Raw genomic sequence first — 23,016 nt, 5'->3', positions numbered from 1 at the left:
CAGTGCTCTGGCTGCTATGTGTTGAAGTTGGAGTACATTTCACGATGTCCTGCTTCATGAAAAAAGTATGCAAGATATGACCGTTCATTCCTCTGGCTAAAAACAAAAAAACCGCGGATGCTGGAAATCCAAAACAAAAACAGAAATACCTGGAAAAACTCAGCAGGTCTGGCAGCATCGGCGGAGAAGAACACAGTTAACGTTTCGAGTCCATATGACTCTTCAGCAGAACTTTTTACTTAGTTCTGTTGAAGAGTCATACGGACTCAAAACTTTAACTGTGTTCCTCTCCGCCGATGCTGCCAGACCTGCTGAGTTTTTCCAAATATTTTTATTTTTGTTTTGGATTTCCAGCATCCGCAGTTTTTTGCTTTCCACTTAAGTAAATCTTGGCTCACAGAAGGAGGCCATTCAGCCCAGTGTGCCTGTACTAGCCCTTTGAAAGAGCTATCCAAATAGTTCCACTCTCTCCATTGCCCTGGAACTTTCTCCTATTCAAGTATTTATCCAGTTCTCTTCTTAAAGTTACTTTTGCATCTGCTTCTACCACAGTTGCTGACAGTGAATCCAGATCATCATAACTTGCTGCATAAAGCATTCTTCCTCCCCAACCCACCCATCCTTGACCTCTTGCCAATTACCTTATATCTGTGTCTCCTGGTTACTGACTCTTCTGCCAGTGAAAACCCTTTCAGCATTAATAGGTTTTGAGCAGTCTCCCCGAAACCTTTCCTGCCCTGTGGAAAGCAGAAAGTGAATTTTTTTTATGTAGCTGCTCGGTTTGTACTGGACCACAGATTGTTGTGAATAGGTAAATTTCAGCTTCCTCTCACAGCCCATGCACAATATTAAAAGGATAGGAGTACAGTGTGTCTCTCAGGCTACATTTTGACAGATTAATTACAGCAGTAAATCTGTCATTCATCTGTGCAGGGGAACACCTGTGAGTCACGTCTCTTGTTGGAAATGTTTCTGGATGTTTGCAGTGGAGTGCAGAACCTCCAATGGAAGACATCCTAAATAGGTGGCAGGATCTGACCGAGTGTTATGTTTTCAGTCACTCGGAGTCCAATGGATAAAATGCTGCCAGGTACATACAGGAGCAGCTCAGTGGGAAAAAAAACTGGACATTACTGAGAACTTTAAATCAAACTGTACTGTTGCATTTGTGACAATTTAAGTAAATATTGGCACCCCTGTTATTGCATTGGATAAAAGATCCCATCAGACATTCATTATGGTTTCTTAACTTTCAGCAAAAGAGCACTAATAATAGAATGTGCAAATGGTCAGCTCGGACCACTGGAAAGCTGGGAATAGTAGCATTTCATCCTGACTGAGAAAACTGGAGTCTGGTATACTGTCCCTCACTGGGTTAGGTGGGTGTGAGTCCAGGACACTGTCCCACACTGGGTTAGGTGGGTAAGTGTCCAGTACACTGTTCCTCACTGGGTTAGGTGGGTAAGAGCCCAGTACACTGTCCCACACTGGGTTAGGTGGGTATGAGTCCAGTACACTGTCTCACACTGGGCTAGGCGGGTAATGGTCTGGTGCACAGCTTCACACTGGATAAGCATCCAGTACGTTGTCCCTCACTGGTTTAGGTGACTGAGAGTCCCATGCACTGTCTCACACTGGGTTCAGTGGATAAGTTTCCCGTACACTGTCCCTTACTGGGTTAGGTGGGTAGAAATCTATTGCACTGTCCCTCACTGGATTAGGCAGATGAGGGTCCGGTACACTGTCACTCACTGGGTTAGGCAGCACTTTCTAAACCCACAACCGTGACCATCTAAAAGTACAAGGGCTGTAGGCACATGGGAACACCACCACCAAGTTCCCCTCCAAGTCACTCACCATCCTGACTTGGAAATATATCGCTGTTCCTTAACTGTCACTGGGTCAAAATCCTGGAACTCCCTCCCTAACAGCACTGTGGGTGTACCTACACCACATGGACTGCAGCGGTTCAAGAAGGCAGCTCACCACCACCTTCTCGAGGTCAACTAGGGATGGGCAGTAAATGCCGGCCCAGCCAGCGACGCCCACATCCTGTAATTGAATAAAAGAGAGTCCAGTTCACTGTCCCTCACTGGGTTAGGTAGGTAAAAATTTGATGTTCCTTACTGGATGGATGTGAGCCCTGGCCCCTGAATTAATGTACCTCATAGAGGGCTAGGTGAGGTAGAGAGGTGCTGGGTTTGATTTCTTGTCTCTGCTGAGTTGGCTGATCAGATGCAGAATACTAGTAGTGCTGACTTCACTACCCTTGAGCTAGGGTGGGGTGATTCACCATTCTATTACCTTCAATTAAACTCCTTTAATTGAAGGGAATCTTGCACAAGCTTTGCCAGTGGCTTAGTCCATCAGCGTTTGGCCCAGTATGATACTGAAGCTATACAGGTCAGAAGGATCCAGCTTCCATAGTGGGCTTCGCTAATATTGCATATCCTGATCTTTGTCTAGGCAACTGCTGGCAAATGCAGGGTACCTGAGCATTCAGTCTATCAGGAGAGAATGGTTATGTCACAATTGTTGCACACCTGGAACAATACACATTTTGCTTTCCATATCTAAGGTTTGACATACCTGCCTTGGAGGCGATAAAGTGAAGATTCAGTATATAGATGGCATGAGAGGCAGAGTAAATTGGGCCTGTATTGTCTGGAGTTTAGCAGAATATGAGGTGATCTCATTGAAACATGAGAGATTCTGAAGCAGTTTGACAGGGTAGACACTGAAAGGTTGTTACCCCTGGCTAGGGAATCTAGAACACGGGGACACAGTCTCAGGGTAGGAGGACATCATTTAGGACTGAGATGAGGAAAAAATTCTTCACTCAAAAGATAGTGAACCTTTGGTATTTTCTGTCCCAGAGGATTGTGGATGCTCCATCTTTGAGTATATTTAAGGCTGAGATTGACACGTTTTTGATCTCTCAGGGAATCGAGGGATATGGGGGAGTGGACAGGAAAATAGAGTTATGGCAGATGATCAGCCATGATTGTATTGAATGGGGCAGTGTCGTCTCAGCAGGTTATGTGACCTACTCCTGTTCCTATATCTTGTGTTCCTACGTAAACAAATGGGGCAAGAGGTTCCAGCACCAGCTTTAAGCTACAGGGCTGCATAAAGCAGCTCCTAGCAATTAACCCTCTTTATACTGTGTCTGCTGTTTGCTGCCCCCCTCCCAACTCCGTTTTGTTAAGACTACAGCTGAACTGGATTATTTCCAAGTGTATCAAATGGAATGTAGATTTCTATTTGTACCAGAGAGTAACTGATTCTGGGATCTTGCTGTGTGTAAAGTTAACTGCCAAGTTTGCCTGCCTTACAGTTACATCTTAATTAATTGTTTTAGAACCTCTTTGAGATGTTTCTGGGGCACAGAGTAGGATGTTATTAAAGACAGGCCTGTATTTATCTCAACCTTTTATCATTGGACTTTGCTGAGTAAGTTGGAAATTGTAACCCACTTGTCTTTACCCTTCACTCACATTTCCAGTAGGCTTTAACCAACCTTACAGATGGCTTCCTGTCTTCAGAAGCAGATTATTTAAATTCACACAGTGGTTGGGAACTCCCCATTTCAATGTTAATCTCTTAACATTTCCATCAAGTTAATACGTACATTATACTGATCCCGTTCAGTGCATTATCACCAAAGTTCTGTTGATGCTTCTCTCTTTTTGAATTGTCCAGACCCACCTCTGTCGACTCTTTATTTTGCACAGGCTTTTTGCTTATGTGTGCAATTTTCTGGTCTGTTTGGTGTCCTTGGGAGTTGCATTCCCCGTCAACAACCCCACCACTGCTGATTTCCCTCAGCACATGGCAACTGCTAGACAAAGCTTTGAATGACAGCGACCCTAGATGTTTGTTGAGCCACTTCCTGTGGATTGCATATTGTAATCGGCTGTGAAGCAGACAGTATGTATTTGTCAGTTAGTTAAACAATACCAAAATCACACCATTATTAGACTGATTTTATTTTTGGACAACGTGTTTATTTCTGACATTACAAAGGAATGCTTCAGTAAGAGAAAGCCGGCCATGAGTCCTTCCCACCAGTGTACTGAAACAGTTTTGATGAGGTTCTTCAGAAACCTGTATGAGATAGACACGATAATGGTTTTCTAAAGGGTGCAGCAGCACAATGTTTTCAAATGCCATTTTTATTGCTGTACTTCTGATTTTGCAACCATTGTGCAGTGACTCACTGCATGCAAAACACTCATCTTCAACTCATTGTGGTGTCAGCTTCCTGTCTGAGAGTCATCTTGAAAATCCAAGAGCCTGGAGTTTTTAAAACATTTATTTTGAGGAACTTATCTTATATTTTCCCTCTGTACCACTTGCCGAGCCCAAATCTCTGCTAATACCAACAGCTATTTGAGAACTATAGGTGTGCAGGGACTTGAATAACTTAGCCTTTACCCTGCTTCCCTTTTCCCTCTATTCCATTCTGTTTGCCTGTACCCCAATATCATAACTGAGTTGAAAGATTTACCAGTTGAGTGGGGGGGTGGGGGGGTGTGGGTGGCGAAGAGGGGTTCATCCTCCTTACTCCATCGTTCAGCCCTCCATTGACCTCTGCACCATATTATCTTCTGTCCTGTACAATCTAGCTCCTGTTTTCGATTTTGGAATCAGTGTTGCTGCCAGATCCACACATGAGTAGTGAATGAGTTTGAATTCGAGCTGGAAGAGGACCACAGTTAGGGTGTAATTATATAGGCTGCAGAGCTGGGGCCTGATTCTCAAACTCTGGAAATTTGCAGTGCCTGAAGATGAGAACCGTTTATCATGCTAATTGTGCGTAGGAAACCAGTGCAATTCAATAAAAATGAATTGACAGGGGGAATAGTGGTGAAATATAAAGAAATCCTTCCCAAGATATTAATATGTTAAACATTTTAGAAAAAAATGATGCAGGGAAGGGGTTAACCTATGCATATAGATAAGTTTCAGTTGAGGGGATTGTTGGTTTAAGTGACCTCACATTGTTGCAGGTCTTCTCCTTTTTTACCTGGCTGTGTGGCAATTGCTATACACATGTATATTGCTCCTTAATTGTGCCCCTGTCTACTTTGCAGCTCTAACAAGGTTTACAATAAGGATCTTGAGAGCAAGCTTTGGTAAATGTACGAAGTGTCTGGAGTAGGGTAGAGAGCAAAGGTCAGTGTGCTGTTATTGTTGTGTCAATTAGCTAGTCGATTGTACAGAGGCGGGAGGTGAGGCGGGAAGGCACACTGCTACAAACTGGGCAGCTGTGATTCTGCAAATTCACAACTTGCTCTGATCTTCTCTACTTATTTTCTAATCTCTCTTCTCCCATTGACGCCCCCCCCCCGCTGCCCCAGTTAAAGTAATAGAAAGGCAGTGTAATATCCTAAAACCAACTTGTCACTAAGTGAGAGGTAAGTTTCCAGGTATGTTCTGAGCTACAGATTGCTTCATATTCATGAAAAGAAAGAGAAAGTTTAGGAAAGGTAGGAAGTAAGAAATATAATTGTAGGGGAGAGGCTGACATGTAGATTAGCTGCTGGAGGATTCAATTGGTGTTGAGTTTAAAAGTTTCAGGTGGAACTTTGGGAAAGATTGGCTGGCAGCTGGTGTGGAGATCCCACCCCTTTGCACTTACCTGTTCAGCGAGGTCTGGATATAAGAGAATCTGCTTTTAAAAAAACAGACACACACACACTCAATCTGAGGTAAAACTCCCACCAAAAACATAGCATAAACCTGGAGCCAGGAGACGGGACAGCAGTGCTCATCAACATTGCTGCAAACATGCTGTACTTAGAGAATGCAGCACAGTCACAGTACAGTGAGGTAAGTGAATCAGAAACTCTGCGAAGCTCACACCCACTTCTACAGGTTCTGTTCAAATTGGATCCCAGTATGATTTGTTCAATCGTTAGTCAGGTGTATGTCAGGGGCAGCTGGATATACAGTTTCCAAATGTAATCATATTAATTAAATTTTCAAACCTTCAAACGATTATGTAGTAATATTTGTATAACTCAATTTGGTTAAGGGCTGCTTTTCTGTATTAAATCTCAGCTGGCACTGTCATTTGTGACATCTTAAATCACATCCAAGTTCAAAATGAGCTTTTGTTAAGGATGGCAACTTTACAAAATGTTATTAAAGCATTTATTGAATTATCTCTATCAAACTGCTGAGATAGCTGACAGAATTTGCTGAAGTTTTGAAGTGTTGTGATTGTAATGGGGGTTGACATTAAAAATCTTAAACTTTAGAGATTCTATCTAGCCTTTGGATATTGGGCAGTGAAAAACTTGACCTTTCTATTTATGTTGGAAACTATCAATTTCTGGGAGCTATTATTGTCTGAAGAGAGTTTTGTTTAAGTACCTTTTTATTTTGTGATGGCAAGTGATGAGGGACAGTGGATAAGAATCAGTGTGCTCTGCAATATGTCATAGTTTTCCAAACTGCACTGTCAATAACTCACTGACTTGTACAAACTGATATAGATAAAGTATGGATTGAGTCTTGCAAATTCTTTGAGGTTGATTGAAAGCATTCACTAAGTTTGGTCATAAGTGTGACAAGACAGACAAGCAAGAAGTCTCCTATTTAGAGGGTAAAGAAACTTTTTAAGAGTGTGGGTTAACCTTTTTTTAATGTAGGACTCACCTTAGGTAAAAATTCTGCTGTTTTGAAAGAGTGTCGCTCAGTAATAAACTCTGCTCTTTGACTGAAACAAAAAAATGCCAAACCCCAAATCTGTGTAATCAGCCTAGGATGTGAATTCAGCTGCCAACAGATCGGAGTCTCAGTATGACAAATTCAGGTCCTTGGAACGTGACTTAAAACTCAGACACTTCTTATTTTATCTAGTTTTTTTGGCAGGTTGGGAGCTGAGGGAAAGGAGTAGGCAAGGGCACAAACCTTCAGAACTGGAATTCTCTGATATAAATCTGCACCATCCACTTCTGCAAACTTCCAGTCCCCTAACCTGCTTTTGTCAAGCTCTGCCCGTCTTTCTCATTCTCTTCAAACGCTCAAACTTTGGATTTGGATTGTCAAATCTGTACAAGACTTTTTAAAGGAATGATCCAAATTTTTCTATGGCTGTTTACCAGAAACTATTTACCAGAACACTCAAATGTAGCTGTTTGCTCAATGGAAGATAACTGCCTGAAATGTATGATGTTTAAAGGTGACAGAATGAACACTTGTTGAGGTTAATAGTAACATCTCTACAATGCACACACATCACAAATTTTCAAAAACGAATGAAGAATCCTTGAGTTAAGCAGTGATTTGTGGATCCCTATATTTTCCTAATTTCCTAATCCCACCTTGTAACATACAAAGCTTGCGAATATAGTCTACTGACAATTCAATGTTGTTAACATGCTTACTGAATTATTAATTATCATTTAAATTAAGTAATGCAAATAACACAACAAAATGGGAATCTGATGCTAAAAAAATCATGGATTTTTTTAGATATGATAACTGTTTATGTAATAAAAATAATGCAGAACCCCTATATTACTAAAAGCGTTACTATGCAAGGAAAACTTTCTAACAGGATCTCATGTATCCCTATAACTAACCTTAACAGCGCATAAGATGTAAAGTAGTTTTTTCCAAATACCATAAATCGTCTGAAGCTTGGGAAAGATTTCTCAGCTAAACTTGAGCTAGCAATGTGATCTGACAAGAAAATGTCAAATCAGCAATTATTAATTTAACAAAATACTATCACAAGAATTTACAGGCAGCTGTTTGACGTAGGAGCACATTTTGAAAGGGTCCTCCAGTATTGCAGAGATTCAGCGTCTGAATGGCATTTTGCTGTGGCTGAGACCCAGATCTTATTTTTACTCCATTTTGCATAAAATCAGATTTATCATTTTCAGATTTTTATGAAAAGATAACCTAAATGTAAAAGAGTTAATGATTTACTCATCCTTGATGGGACGCAGATTGTTTAGTATTTTATGAATACATTGTTCCAGTCTGTGTGAACTGAGTGAGACAAGCAAGAAACCTCTACAAACTGGAACACTTTGGAGAAACCGCTTCAATCAGCTTAAATAGCAGTTGTGCTGCATCATTAGATGTAAAGCCTAGTTCTGAAACTTGCAGACAGCAGTAAATGCAACATATAATCACCCGCTGGTGGAATGTCAGCGAACACTACTTCACCAGTGATTCCCCCAAACTATTGTGCATTTTGCGGGGAGTCGTCTACTGCATGGATTGAGTCTTCCATCAAACCAGAACCTGGGTGCTCCGGAGTACCCTGAATTTCCACCACATCAGTAGCTACAAACTATTTTGATCACCAACTCAGCGAGGTTTTGAGTATTTTACCTAATTGCAGTGTTCAATCAGGCTAAAGAGAACAAAGTTAAAACCTTCACTGTTGTTGCATGTTGCTGTCCTTTAATGTTGATCAAAGAACTGTCATAGCCAAGAGAAGTAATTTATGGGGGTTAAAAATTCCTCATCTGTCCACTGTCTCTTGACAGTTCTCCCGGGAATGTAATGGAAAACTTGTCAGTCCTATTGACATTTCTGATTTCAGAACTGGGTAAAACTAGGTCCTTCTACATACTTCACTTGTCAATCTAGTCATAGTGAGTGAGCCTGCATTATTAATAAAAAAAACAGTAAATGCTGGAAATGCTCAGCAGATCTGGCAGCAAAAATGAAGAGAGGAACAAAGCTAAATGGTGGAGTTTAATGTTCTGCCCTGTGGCAAGTTCGGAGGCGGGGGGCATTTAATTGGATGGCAGGGTCGCAGGTAGGAACCCTGTTGCCTCCCTGCTGCGAACAGGTTAAGCTTGTGAGGGCAAGGCCTGTGAACGATCTTCCTGTCCTGTCAATTGAGGCTCTAGGTGGGCAATTAATGCCTGTTTAAAGGCTTCATTCTGCCACCATTGGTATTCAGTCAGCAGTGGTCGACGCAGTTACCATGCAGAGAACCCAAAAAACAAATATGTGGCAGTGATGCTTGCTGGCTTCCCAATGGGATGGGGGCTGTGGGGGAGGTCCCACATTCAAAGGCACTCTGCCTGATCGAGGAATCTGACATTGGAAAAGGGATCCCAGCTTGGGGCCACTTCCCTGTCCTTGCTACAAAACCCCATCTTGTGCCTTAGTTCACCTATGAACTGAGTCCCTCAGTAATCCTGGGCCTCTGGTGGGTGCATTGCCAGCAGCCATCACCAATCCCCAATGGCACTGCCTGCAATTTACAGCTGCCAGCCTCTGGTTGGCCAGCAGCTCTCGGTTGGTTGGGGGAGTGGGGGGAGAGAGTTCCGCCCCTGGGGTTCATGATCATGGGGAAAGCCCACCACTGGCTACTTAAGGGCCTGAGAGGCACTTAATTAAACAGACCTTCCCAAAAGGTGGAGCCTTCGGCCTCCCACCCCATGACCCATGTTGACTCAATTAAAAACCATCAAATGTTTCAGGTCAGTGACCTGTGTTATTGATGGCTGAGTTACATAAAGTTAGTCATTTTTAAATTTGCTTTTAATATTGATGGTATTAAGGGGAAATGATGGCACAGTGGTAATTTTTTTTATTCATTCACGGGGTGTGGTCTTCGCTGGCTGGCCCAGCATTTATTGCCCATCCCTAGTTGCCTTTGAGAAGGTGCTGGTGAGATACCCTCTTGAACCGCTGCATGTGCTGTAGGTACATCCACAGCACTGTTAGGAAGGGAGTTCCAGGATTTTGACCCAGTGACAGTGAAGGAACGGTGATATATTTCCAAGTCAGGATGGTGAGTGACTTGGAGGGGAAATTCCAGGTGGTGGTGTTCCCATCTATCTGCTGCCCTTGTCCTTCTAGATGGTAGTGGTCATGGGCATCACATGTTGGCCAGAACAGGTGGACAAGTAATCCAAAGGCCCAGGTGATTGCTCTAGGGACATGAATTCAATTTTTTTTTAGGAACTTCCTAACAGCACCATGGGTGTACCTACACCACGTGGACTGCAGCGGTTCAAGAAGGCAGCTCACCACCATCTTCTCAAGGGTGATTAGGGATGGGCAATAAATGCTGGCCTAGCCAGCAACACCCATATCTCATGAATGAATAAAAGAAAATCCCTCCATGGCAGCTGGTGGAATTTAAATTCAATTACTAAATCTGGAATCGAAAGCTGGTCTCAGTAATGGTGACCATGACAACTACTATCAATTGTTGCAAAAACCTATCTGGTTCACTAATGTCCTTTAGGGAAGGAAATCTGCTGATCTTACCTGGCCTGGCCTACATGTGACTCCACAGAAATGTGGTTGACTCTGAAATGGCCTGTAAACCACTCAGTTCAAGGGCAATTAGGGATGGGCAACGAATGCTGGTCTTGCCTGTACTGTCCCCATCCCATGAAAGAATGAAGAAATTGGGGGATAGTGGTGGCGGGGGTGGAGTATGTTATTTCGTGGCTGGATGAGCTGGGGAAAGAGGGCAGCTTGACTCACATTACTCCGGTGCATTTCCCAGTGGTCCATTTGGGGGGCTATTGGGTGAGGCTTAAAGCAGATGGCCTGTCTATGTTCTTTTTGATCAAGGGCTCAGAGCAGCTGGAGAGAGCTAACACTTTATAAATAAGGATAGCTTTTTAATCTTTTGTGAGATCGCTTGATTCTCAGGAGCACTTTGTTTGAGAGGTGTGGCTCCTAAACTCACTTGGATCTTGTAGAGTGTACGTAAAAACTATTAGAGGTGATTTTAATTAAGTTATTGGACAAGACTTTCTGTATGACCTTTTTAAATTGTAAAATAATTAAATATATGGTATAAATTGGAAATTATCGTTGCTGTGTTTTACATTCCAAAGCCCTGATCATAAAGAAGATCTGTTGCTTCGAAAGTTGCTTCGGCCATTGAGGTTTTAATGCTTCCGTCAGGCTAAAATTTTTAAAACGTTTTTCTGGCACTGATCTAACCCTGGGTCTATATCTGCTTCCTCTGGCTCCAAAGTTTGGATACCCCACTGCATGATGCACAAAATCTTTAGTACAAAACAAGACAAGATCTATTAACGTCAGAGCCTAGGACCCCTTGTCTAGATTTGAAATAATTTCTGCTGTTTTTAGTTGGCTTTCGCTGTACCCACCTGAATGGTTTTTTTTTTCAATCTTATAAAAACTTAGCTTTGACACTTTTCTTTGAAAAGTTGTTCTCTTGGTGAAGCAATGTTTCCATTTGTGGTGGTAGTTTTTCCTGTTTAGTGCTGTGACATCCCATTATCAGACTGTACGCTGAAGCATTCTGCCGATGGCGAGTGAAGTTGGCTAGTCAGTTAATGCTATCCTGTTGTGAATGTGAAACAACCAACAGGTTAACATTTCCAGTTGGCCTTGCACAATCTGCTTGGACCTGCGCTTTTTGACTGCACACCCCTGACTCAATATTCCGATTTTTAATGAACCATACAACCTAGAATCTTTCTGGAAAAAGACAGTGTTCATTCTGAGGTTATTGCAAAATGGTTCATCTCGAATGTTTCATTCGGGGATCTGCTCTCTGTTTGAGAGAGAGCTTCTGGCTGATGTTGATAATTGCCTTGATCTGCCTTGTTGCTAGAATTCATTTTTCTAAGTAATTAGTTGGTGTTCCGATCTCAATTTCCTCGCCGCCCTCCCCACCCCAGCCACCACCACCTGAAAAAAAAAACATGGATATTGATCAATTGATTTACAGAAATTATTTAATGGTCTGAAAGACTTGTGCCCCATTAATTCATTTGATCTGTAGTTTTAATTGGGCTGCACGTTTTGTGACTTTTGTTGGTGCTCAAAATATAATGTAACTCACTATGGTGTCGAATTTTCTGGAAAGTTTTGGCGTCCCTGTGACATAAGAACCAGGCTCTGTTTTATAACTAATTATGCTGATTTTATGCTGAAACATTGCAAGCACAAATTTCCTTGATTGTTCACTCTGCTGCTGACTTTTGGTCTGGAAGACTCCACTTAGCTTATTAAAGGAGTTTGGCCCCCAGAATATTAGAGAACACGTGCTACCTGCATTTACTCCAGTTCTAACTGGTTAAAAATTCTCATCCAGCATTTTGGGTACAGCAGGACCTGAAGCAACATTTACTGGTATTTTATATCAAATTTTAAAATGTTTTGAAAAAAAATCCTTACTAAGACCAGTGGTGTGTCTTCTCTCTCAGACTTTATTTCATGTCGCCAGAATTTCTTTACATTAAAATGGGAAAAGTTCCTACAGTTACATTTTCATCAGCATGCTGGTTTGATGGCTTCAAATTTTAAGATGAGGAACAAATGTTAGGAAGGTGGTATGTGCCCTCTCAGCTTTACCTGGGCCCCAACCTTAATGGACCACATAAAACACTATCAGGTCCTGTTCTTGGCTGCTCAAATTACTCCCCATCCCAGGATCATCTTGGAAAGCAAAGATGACCCCAGTTTCTTTTCTCAAACCTTCTTAAGCCCCTTTCCACTCTCACCTCCAAAAGCAAGTATGAAGAATTCATAGGCTTCATTGTCACAAAGATTGTATAGTTACATCTGCCATTAACCTACCTTCCTCTCACCTACTGGCCCAAACTTCCTTTAAGGTTCTCGCATATGCTAACACTGAATTTGTATAATTTAATTCTGAACCCACCCCCCCGCCTTGTGCACTCTTTGGACTCACGTTGTCTACGAGTTCCGCCTTCTGCTCCCTCGACCCTAGTCCCATTAAACTGCTGACCATGCACCCAACTTCCCTTCCTGCTCCCATGTTAACTGATGCATATTGTTAATAGTTCTCTCTCCTCAGAGTGACATTGTGTGACACATTCCAAATCAATGCATATCTTTCCTGGAACTCCACGTTTGAATCCCTCTAATCAGGTTTCTGTCCCCACCACAGTACTGAAACAAATGACATCCTATGTGAGTGTAACAATGGTAAACTATCCCTCCTAGTCCTTCTCAACCTGCCTGCAGCCACACCATCCTCCTCCATCATCGCTCCACTGTTTTTCAGCTAGGTGGGAATGCACTCTCCTGGTTTCATCCTTATCTAGCCAGTCATGGCTAGCGAACCAATACAGTGGCTTCTCCTCTTGCTCTTACATCTGGTGTCCTCCCTGGAGCTATTCTTGACCTCCCTCCTATTTCTTATCTACATGCTGTGCCATTGGGAACATTATCTGAAAATACAGTATCAGTTTCCACTGACATTCAATGATGACACCCAGGTCTACCTCACCACCACATTTTTTGACCCATTCACTGTCTCGAAGTTGTCAGACTGCTTGTCTGATGTTGAGTACTTAATGAGCAGAAATTCGCTCCAACTAAATGTTGGCCGGAATTTTCCAGCCCCTCACGCGGAATCTTCCGGTCCTGCCGATGTGAATGGAGGTTTCAGTGGCTCACCGGCCCCACCAGGGAAGTGATGGGAAATTCCAACCGTTGAACCATAGAATGGTTACAGCAGAGAAGGAGCTCCCATCATGTCCATGTTGGTTCTCTGCAAGAGCAGGTTAGCTAGTCCCATTCCCCCTTCCTTTCTCCTTAGCCCTGCAAATCTTTTCTTTTCAGATAATTATCCAATTCCCATTTGAAACCGATGATTGAATCTGCCTCCACCACACTCGCAGGCGGTGCATTCCAAATCCTAACCACTTGCTGCGTAAAAAAGTTTTTCCTCATGTTGCCTTTGGTTCTTTTGCTAATCGCCTCAAATCAGTGTCCTCTCATTTAAGACCACCAATGTCAACAGTTTCTCCCTATCTACTCTGCCCAGACCGCTCATGATTTTGAACACCTGTATCAAATCTCCTCCCAACCTTCTCTGCTCTAAGGAGAACAACCCAGTTTCTTGAATCTTTCCACATAACTGAAGCCCCTCATCCCTGGAACCATTTTCATGATTTTTTTCTGCACCCTCTCTAGCACCTTCACATTCTTCTTAAAATTTGGTGCCAAAAATTGGACACAATACTACAGTTGAGGCTGGATGAGTGTTTTTTATAGGTTTATCATAACTTCCTTATTTTTGTACTCTGCCTTTGTTTAAAAGCCCAAAATTCCATATGCTTTATTAACTGCTTTCTCAACTGACCCTGTCACCTTCAATGATTTGTGCACATGTACCCAGGTCCTTCTGCTCCTGCACCCACTTTAGAATTGTACCCTTATATTTTATATTGCCTCTATGTACCCTTCCTTTTAAAAAGAATCACGTTACATTTCTCTGTATTAAATTTAATCAGCCACATGCCTGCTCATTCCCTCAGACTTTCTATGTTGTCTTGAAGCTAATCAATATCTTCCTCACAGTTCGCACTACTTCCAAGCTGTGTATCGTTTGCAATTTTTTAAATGGTGCCCTGCAATGCCAAGTCCAGGTTATTAATATAGGTCAAGAAAAGCAATGATACTGCACTGCTGACCCCCAGTGTATACCTTCCTCCAGTCCGCAAAACAACAGTTCATGACTACTGTTTTCTGTCATTCAGCCAACTTTGTATCCATGCTGCCATTGCCCCTTTTATTCCATGGACTTTAATTTCATTAATAAGCCTGTTATATGGCACTTTATCAAATGCCTTTTGAAAGTCAACATACGCCAAATCAACCGCATTACCCTCATAGCCCTCTTTGTTACTTAATCAAAAAACTGAAGCAAGTTAGTTGAATGTGATTTGCCTTGAACAAATCTGTGCAGACTTTCCTTACTTCATCCAAATTGCTCCATGTAAGTGTTAGTTTTATTCCGGATTATCATTTTTAAAAGCTTCCCCACCACTGAGGTTAAACTGTAGTTGCTGGGCTTATCCTTACAACCTTTTTTGAACAAGGTGTTTAACATTTGCAATTCTCCAGTCCTCTGGCACCAATCGTGCACCTAAGGACGATTGGAAGATTATGGCCAATGCTTTCGCAGTTTCCACTCTTACTTCCCTCAGTATTTTCTGCTGCCCTGGTGATTTAACAGCTTTAAGTTCAGCCAACCTTTCTAATGCATTCTTTTTAGCAATTCTTAACCTACCCAATGCCTCAACTACCTCCGCTTTCTCTATGACTTTGGCAGCATTGCCTTCTTTGATAAAGGCAGATGCAAAGTACTTACTCCTCAGCAACGCCTTCTGCCTCCATGTAAATGCCTTTTTTGATCTCTAATTGGCCCCCCCTCTTTTTATAATTTATATGATTGTTGACTTTTAGATTCTCTTTAACTGTCAGTCTCTCCTCAGACTCTCTCTTTGCTTCTCTTATTTTCTTTCTCACTCCTGAACTCTCTACATTCAGCTAGTTCTCATTTGTATTATCAACTTGACATCTGTCTTTTTTGGCTTCACCTTACACTCCATCTCTTTTATCATCCTGGTAGCTCTGACTTATTTTGTCCTATCTTTCCATCTCGTGAGAATGAAGCATGACTGTACCCGAACCACCACCACCACCTTTTTAAAGGCATACTATTATTTCATTACACTTTTTGCCTGTTAATCCTTGATTCCATTTACCTGGGACATTAAATACTTATCCCACTGAAGATTGAAGTAAGGTATTTTTATTCTAGATTACTCCTTTTTCTTTTCCATAACTAACCTAAAACTTATACTATGATCACTGTCTCTTAAATGCCCCCCTACTGTCATTTGATCCACCTGACCCACCCCACTCCCAAGAGCCAGATCCAGCGATTCTACCTTCGTTGTTAGATTAGAGACATACTAATCGAGACAATTCTCCTGTACACAGTTCAAAAACTCTGTTCCCTCTCTGCCCTTTACACTATTACTATCCCTGTATTCCCATTTTCTACTCTCCATAACTTGAGGTCGCCCAAAATGCTACTGCCCACATCCTAACTAGCACCAAGTCCCATTCACCCATCATTCCTGTACCTGCGGGCCAACATTGGCTCCCAGTTATGTAACAACTCGATTTTAAAATTCTCATCTTTGTTTTCAAATCCCTCCATTCCTTCGTCCCTCTCCAGCTCCATAATCTCTTCCAACACTACAACCTGCTGAGATACCTACAGACCCCCAATGCTGGCCTCTTGAACAACCCCAATTTTAATTGCTTTATCGTTGATGGCCATGTTTTCAGCTATGAAAACCCTGAACTCTGCATTCCCACCCTAAATCTAACTGCCTCTGTGCCTCCTTTTAGACGCATCTTAAAACCTACCTCTTTGACCAAGCTTTTGGTCACCTGGCCTTACGTCTCCTAATGTCGTTCAGTGTCAAATTCTGTTTGATGATGCTCCAATGAAGCGCCTTGTCACATTGAAGTGATATAAAAATATAAGTTGTTCTATGTTGATTTCCACACACCATTTTTACTTTCTGGAAATTTCAGCATAAGTTGCCATCAGGCATATTCAGCATGAATATCAGTGTAATTTCAATGTAATTACAATCCAGGAAATTCTGAGCCAATCCATTACACTCTAGAGACTCATTCAGTTTGCTATTTATATCATGAGGCCTCTATAGACATGCTCTAATGAGACAATCACCGTGCTATGGATCACAGGATTTTTAATCATACCGAGTTCTAAATTGAGATTCCTCCAAAAATATAAATCTGCAGTTGTTATGATCCAGTCATTCTATGTAAATCCTCAAAGTGAATGCACAACTCCTAATAGCTTCTATGTAATTAAAAGTAAATTGTAGGAACAGAAAGACCCCCTGTTAAGTCTGCACTGTGTTATTGTGTAAATTCTGCATGCGTGTAGGCTATTGAGATGATAAACTTTTAACTCACTGCAAGGGTATGGAGCAATTCTGTTAACAGACAGCCCTCTCACCTTCACAATTTTGTGACTGGATTACTAATATCTGTCCTCTGGATATTACTCCTTGAATACCTGACAGCAGAATGTATGGTATGAGCACTGATCATTTTCTAACCATACACCTTAAGTGGTTCTGATCTGTCGGGGTTAATGGCTGCTGTTATTTGATGTTTGCTGTTAACTGGATCTAACAAATCTGGATCTTAAAAAAAAAAAGTAAAGCTGGATATGTTGGAAAGGTACACTGTGGGCCAACTGGAAACCCAGAAGCAAAGAGGGGTTCACGTTTGAGGTGGAACTCTTCATTGATAAGCTTTTGAAAATCAGAAATGTTTGATGATTACAAACCCCACATGTGATACCAGTTTATACAAGACATGATTTCAACACTGAAATATACTTTGTATATTACTGAGATGATATCATGACTGAGGAGGGACTGTGAATGGCAGGAGCCAAGAGCGGGAAATGTTGAAGGAACTTCACTAGTTTGTTCAGCAACCTGTGCATCAGATTAGTTTCCCTTAAATTTACATTCAGTATCATTATTTTAATTATCTAATGTGTGGTATGAATAAAAGACTTGATGAGGTGTGGGCTGTGTCCCACCTGTGACATTAACTATGACACTTGACATCTGAGTAACTAGTCTGTTGGTAGCCTCTTAAGTCATCACCCGCAGCTTTGCATCACATATCAATAGTCACTTTCTGATGCTATGACTGTAGCTGGGTGGTTTAGGTGACAGATTCTGTGGTAGAATATTTTTTGTAAACCATGCTTCTACACATGTAAGTGTATCCTCTATCTGATATGTCCTGGAGCAATGTACATCCCTCAACCAACATCACTTAAGAGAAAACATTGTTCATTTGTATCATTTCTGTTCATGAGACCTTGCTGTGTGAAAATTGGCTGTTACAGTTTCCTATATTATAGCAGTGACTACACTTCAAAAGTACTTCATTGGCTGTAAAGCGTTTTAGGCCATCTGAGTTTGAAAGTGGTGTTCTATAAATGCAGATTCTTTTTTCTAGACAATTGGTTTGCTTTTACTCTCGGCCACCTTCAATCTGCCTCTTTGTTCTTGAAAATTGTGTGTTAGGCAGTGTGAGCTGCAGGATTGAGTAAGAAAGTTCTTAGCACCATGAAATGTCCTAAGAACTTGAGCCTCCATTTTCTTTCAGTAAATATAATGGATCCCATATATATAAATAATTGTGCTTTTCTAACTTTTCAAATGTTCAGAAATGCTCTGTACAATCTCAGCTTGACCTTTAGGAGTTATTTTGTTTTTGTAATCCTGGGTGTAAAGGTGTAGAATGATTCATTGGGCAGGTGGTTCAGCAGAAAAATGATCATTATTCAGCCTGAGGCCACCTTGTTCGATACGTTGACTAAGTCTGTTTCATAGGTTGAAATGACTCTAGATGTTCCATTTTATTTCACGCTGTGTTAATACTTTTTTTTGACATTTTACCCAGGAGTGTGCATTTCATAGTACACCAGTGATTGGTGGGATTTGTGTTTCTGTTGACTGCTGCTGTTGTAGTTGTGATGGAAGTGGTACAGGATATGCCAGAGTGATAACTGTTTGTGAGCTGATAAAGCCCTAGAATTGTTTTTGGAAAATTCAAGACAGGCTATTTCAGCAGTGAACTTTAAACACAGCCCAGACAGTGGAACTTGGATTCTGAAAAGAAGAACAAGGGACATCCAAGTGATTAGTCACTGCCAGCCATCGAGAAAAAGTTGAAAATGATCTCTCACATCCCAGAGCTCAGGTTAGGAGAATTAATGGTGCAATGTCATGTTTATTATTGGGTTCACAATTCCAACTAAAGGACTCGAGTGCCCATAAAAACCCTCACTACCATGGATTGGAGACATTTCAGCCCAATTTGTAATGAATGTTGATCTTTTAGTCTCACCTACTTTGGCATTTCATGGGGTTAAAGGAACTCGTTACTTGTGTAAAAATAATTACAAGGAATCAAAGCCAATGAGCCACACACCATTTTCATTATGATGACATGCAACACATGTGAAAGATTCCCATACCATTTGTGTCAATGCACCTTTTGTTTTTGAGATTTGGCAACGTTTTTTGTTATATTGGGTCTCAAATCAAGGTAATTTTGCTCCCTGTCTGGTCTATGCTGTACCTGGAAGTTAATGAAGTAAGCATTAGATGCTCAAATCTGCGCATTCAAACCCTTAAAAAACACAAATCCTGTCGCCAAGATAATGACTATAATCAGTGTAAACCAAAAGTGCTTTTATATATAATTTTTAAAAATTCACCATAATACTAATTTGATTAAACTTGTTAGGCATTGTGATAATCTACTCAGATTACCTGAAATTCTGCTGAAGTATCTAATTGCAACCCACAAAGAGTTAAATTAATGAATATGTCCTTTTTCATTTATATTAAAGACAGTGTCCAGTTGGACTGTGAACCTTGCCTCTGATCAAAAAGCATATACTAGAATCATAGACTATTACACTTTGGTCATCAAATCCTTGCAGGTGTTATTCTCCATCTGAGCCATTTAGTCTAATCCCAGTCACCAGTTAGCTCTTCCTGGACCTCAATATACCACCTAGTGCATGTTGGACCTCCAGTAAAGTACTTCAGGTTGGATTCCCTGACAAGCTCACTTTTATTGCATGAGCTTTACCTGTTCCTCTAGCCATGAAATGGATTAGAATATAGGAACAGAATCTTGTTTCTTGTTGGGATGGTCAGATTAGCACTGAATTGAGAATTCTGATTTTATTTGAGTTAATATCCAGTTGAGTCCAATATTGACTGTGATTGTTCATGGTAAGAATGCACATTTAGAATATCACTTGTCTCACTACAACTACCACTCCAGATGGATTTGAGGGCACCTCGCATCCATCCACCTCATTCAAATGGTTAGTTCATGTGTGAATCCAGACAAATAGATGTTCATCCATTGGCAGTACCAAGGCCAAGTTTGCTCCTGTCCTCCTTCAATCTAAATAAATGTGCACTTAGCGGAGATAGCAATCAGGAGCAAGAGCCCCAGCTGCTGATTTCACACCCACCTCACCCAAACCCCCAAACATACAACTCCTGGGGCAGGATTTTGCCCTTGGCGGGGGTGCTCGGTGGGGACGGGCAGGGACTGTTGACTGCTATCAGCTCCACGCCGCGATTTCATGCGGGCAGGCCAATTATAGCCCACCCTGCATGGATCGCGAGCGCAGTGCTGAGCACTGCCTGTTCAGGCAGGGGAGGAGAGAGAGCCGGTCCTAGTACGCAGTTCCTGCACGCGTGCGAAAGAGCACTTCAGTCTCCCTGAAGCACGGAGCTGCCTCAGGGAGGTCAAAGCGCTTTTATTAAAAATTAATAAAGACAGTAAAAGAATTTAATAAAATGTCCTCTCATGTGACTGTGCCTCATGAGATGGGACATTTTTAATTCCAAAATAAAGTTTTTATTTAATGTTTATTTGCTTTAGGAAACCTCACCCCACTTGTGGATGAGGTTTCCTAAAAAATTTAAAGGCCGCTTGGTCTTTTCGCCTGCCCGCCAACCGTAAGGTTGGATGGGCAGTGTAGAATTGAATTTAATTAGTTTATTAATGGCCTTAATAGGCACGTGCCCACCGAATGAAATATTGCACTATGACGGCAGGACGTACGCCCAACATCATCATGCGTCATTTTACACTCGGGCATGTCGGGCACTCGCCCACATGCCAAGCATAAAATTCTGCCCCTGGTTTCAGAATACATACATTGGGCATGTTCTCACTGAAAAAGAGAGCTTAGAGATTACACAATTGTTTTTAGGACACAAAAAAGACTAGATAATGCTGACCTGTTTCACTCTTTCAACCTGTCCAGAGTAATAGAACCAGAGGGCAAAGTCTGTGTTTCAAGGGGGTAAATTCAAAATTAACCTTTCAGTGAGTGAGTGGTCAAACTATGGTACAAATTCCCCAGGAAAGAATGGGAATAAATAGCGTTGATTTACTCAAAGGCAATGTAGATAGATTTATTTCAGAAAATATTTTGAAATCAAGTGTATGAATAATTGAAGACATGGCACATGGTGAGTGTAGCATGTTTGGAGGAACAGGTATCTTTGGACCTCTGGTTCCTAAAGCTCTTCACTGCTGGACCAGTTGTAGACACATTGTTATGATTTGTCAAAAACTTCATGAATGCTATCATGCAATTATCAGGATGGGTAGAAGGTTTAGAGAAAATTAACATAGAGAGGAGGTACCAGCGGGTTTAGCAGCCTTAAAAGTGGATAAATCCGTAGGCCCAGATGAGATGTATCCCAGGCTGTTGAGGGAGGGAAGGGAAGAGAAGAGATATCAGGGGCCCTGGCAGTAATTTTCAAATCCTTTATGGCCACAGGTGAGGTGCCAGAGGACTGGAGGACTGCTAACGTTGTCCCATTATTAAAAAAGGGAGGAAGGGATAGACCAGGATATTACAGGCCAGCCAGTCTAACCTTGGTGGTGGGGAAGTTACTGGAAAGAATTCTGAAGCACAGAATATATCTACACTTGGAGAGACACTGATTAATCAGGGATAGTCAGCATGGATTTGTTAAGGGAAGGCCGTGTTTGACAAATATTTTGAGGTGGTAAACAGGAGTGTTGATAAGGGTAATGCATTTGATGTGGTCTACATGAACTTTAGCAAGGCTTTTGATAAGGTCCCTCATGGCAGACTGGTCAAGAAAGTAAGAGCCCATGGGATCCAAGGCAAAGTGGCATGTTGGATCCAAAATTGGCTGAGAGGTAGGAAGCAGAGGGTGATGGTAGAGGGATGTTTCTGTGACTGGGAGTCTGTTTCCAATGGGGTTCCGCAGGGCTCAGTGCTGGGGCCCTTGCTGTTTGTGGTGTACATAAATGATTTGGACTTAAATGTAGGAGGTATGATCAAGAAGTTCGCGGATGACACGAAAGTTGGTAGGGTGCCAAATAGGGAGGATAGCTGTAAACTGCAGGAGGATATCAATGGACTCGTCAGGTGGGCAGAGCAGTGGCAAGTGGAATTCAACCCTGAAAAGCGTGAGGTAATGCACTTGGGGAGGGCTAACAAGGCAAGGGATTGCGCTATGAATGGTAGGACCCTGGAAAGCACTGAAGATCAGAGGGACCTTGGTGTGCATACCCACAGATTCCTGAAGGTAGCAGGGCAGGTAGATAAGGTGGTAAAGAAGGCATATGGAATACTTGCCTTTATTAGCCAAGGCATAGAGCACAAGAGCAGGGAGGTTATGCTGGAACTGTATAAAATGCTGGTTAGGCCACAACTGGAGTACTGTGTGCAGTTCTGGTCACCACGTTATAGGAAGGATGTGATTGCACTGGAGAGGATGCAGAGGAGATTTAACTCAACTCCCCTTGATGCCTGGGCTGGAGGGTCTGAGCTATGAGGAAAGATTGGATAGGCTGGGGTTATTTTCCTTGGGCCAGCGAAGGTTGAGAGGGGATCTGATAGAGGTGTATAAGATTATGAGGGATATAGAAGGCACTTTTTCCATTAGTAGAGGGGTCAATAATCAGGGGCATAGATTTAAGGTAAGAAGTAGAAGGCTAAGAGGGGAGTTGAGGAGAAATTATTTCACCCAGAGGGTGGTGGGAGTCAGGAACTCTCTGCCTGAAAGGGTGGTTGAGTCAGAAACTCTCATAACATTTACGAATTATTTAGATATTCACTTGTGTTGCCATAATCTCCAGGGCTTATGGGCCAAGCGCTGGAAAATGGGATCTCCTTCTGTGCTGTAAATGTCTGAGTCTACAAGGTGAGCTTAATGGTCCCAGCCTTCTCTTATCCAGCAATCCCTACGTTCCTAAATTATTAACGCTAATTGTGTTCCCACTGTGATGAGTTAGCTTCTCACAGGGTATCAAGCTTGTGACCTTCCTACCCTGTATAGCTCAATGCCACACCATTTTGAGTTGCCCTTTCAGGTTTTGACAATGAATCTAGCATCAGTCAGTCCCTACACACTGACAGCTTCCTGACTTTTGTGCTGCTTTATAATTTGTTACAGGCAGTGCACATCTCCAGGTTGGTTTTAATCACTGCAGCTGCTACTGTCCCAAGGTAGGGCACTTCTCCCCATGGAACCTTTTGTCTACTAGCTGTAGACTGGCAGGAGTCACTTACTGGCTGCAGGCAGCTCCAAGTGACCACAGAGCCTTAGGGATTAGAGCTTTGACCCAGCC

The 23,016-nt window shown here is 42.0% G+C and overlaps 1 protein-coding gene across 3 annotated transcripts in view; it reads left to right on the top strand.

The window, feature by feature from the left end:
- The first annotated feature begins 5,676 nt into the window (after nt 1–5,676).
- The window catches only part of tp63 (tumor protein p63), an 84,031-nt gene continuing 66,691 nt past the window's right edge, over nt 5,677–23,016 (top strand). For 2 of the 3 annotated variants that reach the window (XM_078564407.1, XM_078564410.1), the window contains exon 1: nt 5,677–5,835. In XM_078564407.1, the coding sequence (XP_078420533.1) occupies nt 5,794–5,835 (42 nt within the window). In that variant the 5' untranslated portion in view covers nt 5,677–5,793. The remainder of the gene's footprint in view (nt 5,836–23,016) is intronic. The other variant, XM_078564408.1, reaches the window with a different exon arrangement.

The sequence above is a fragment of the Cetorhinus maximus genome, chromosome 19, assembly GCF_964194155.1.
Source record: "Cetorhinus maximus chromosome 19, sCetMax3.hap1.1, whole genome shotgun sequence".
NCBI classification, from domain to species: Eukaryota; Metazoa; Chordata; class Chondrichthyes; order Lamniformes; family Cetorhinidae; genus Cetorhinus; species Cetorhinus maximus.
The sequence above is the reverse complement of the archived record's forward strand: the minus strand, read 5'-3'. Positions and strand labels throughout refer to the sequence as shown.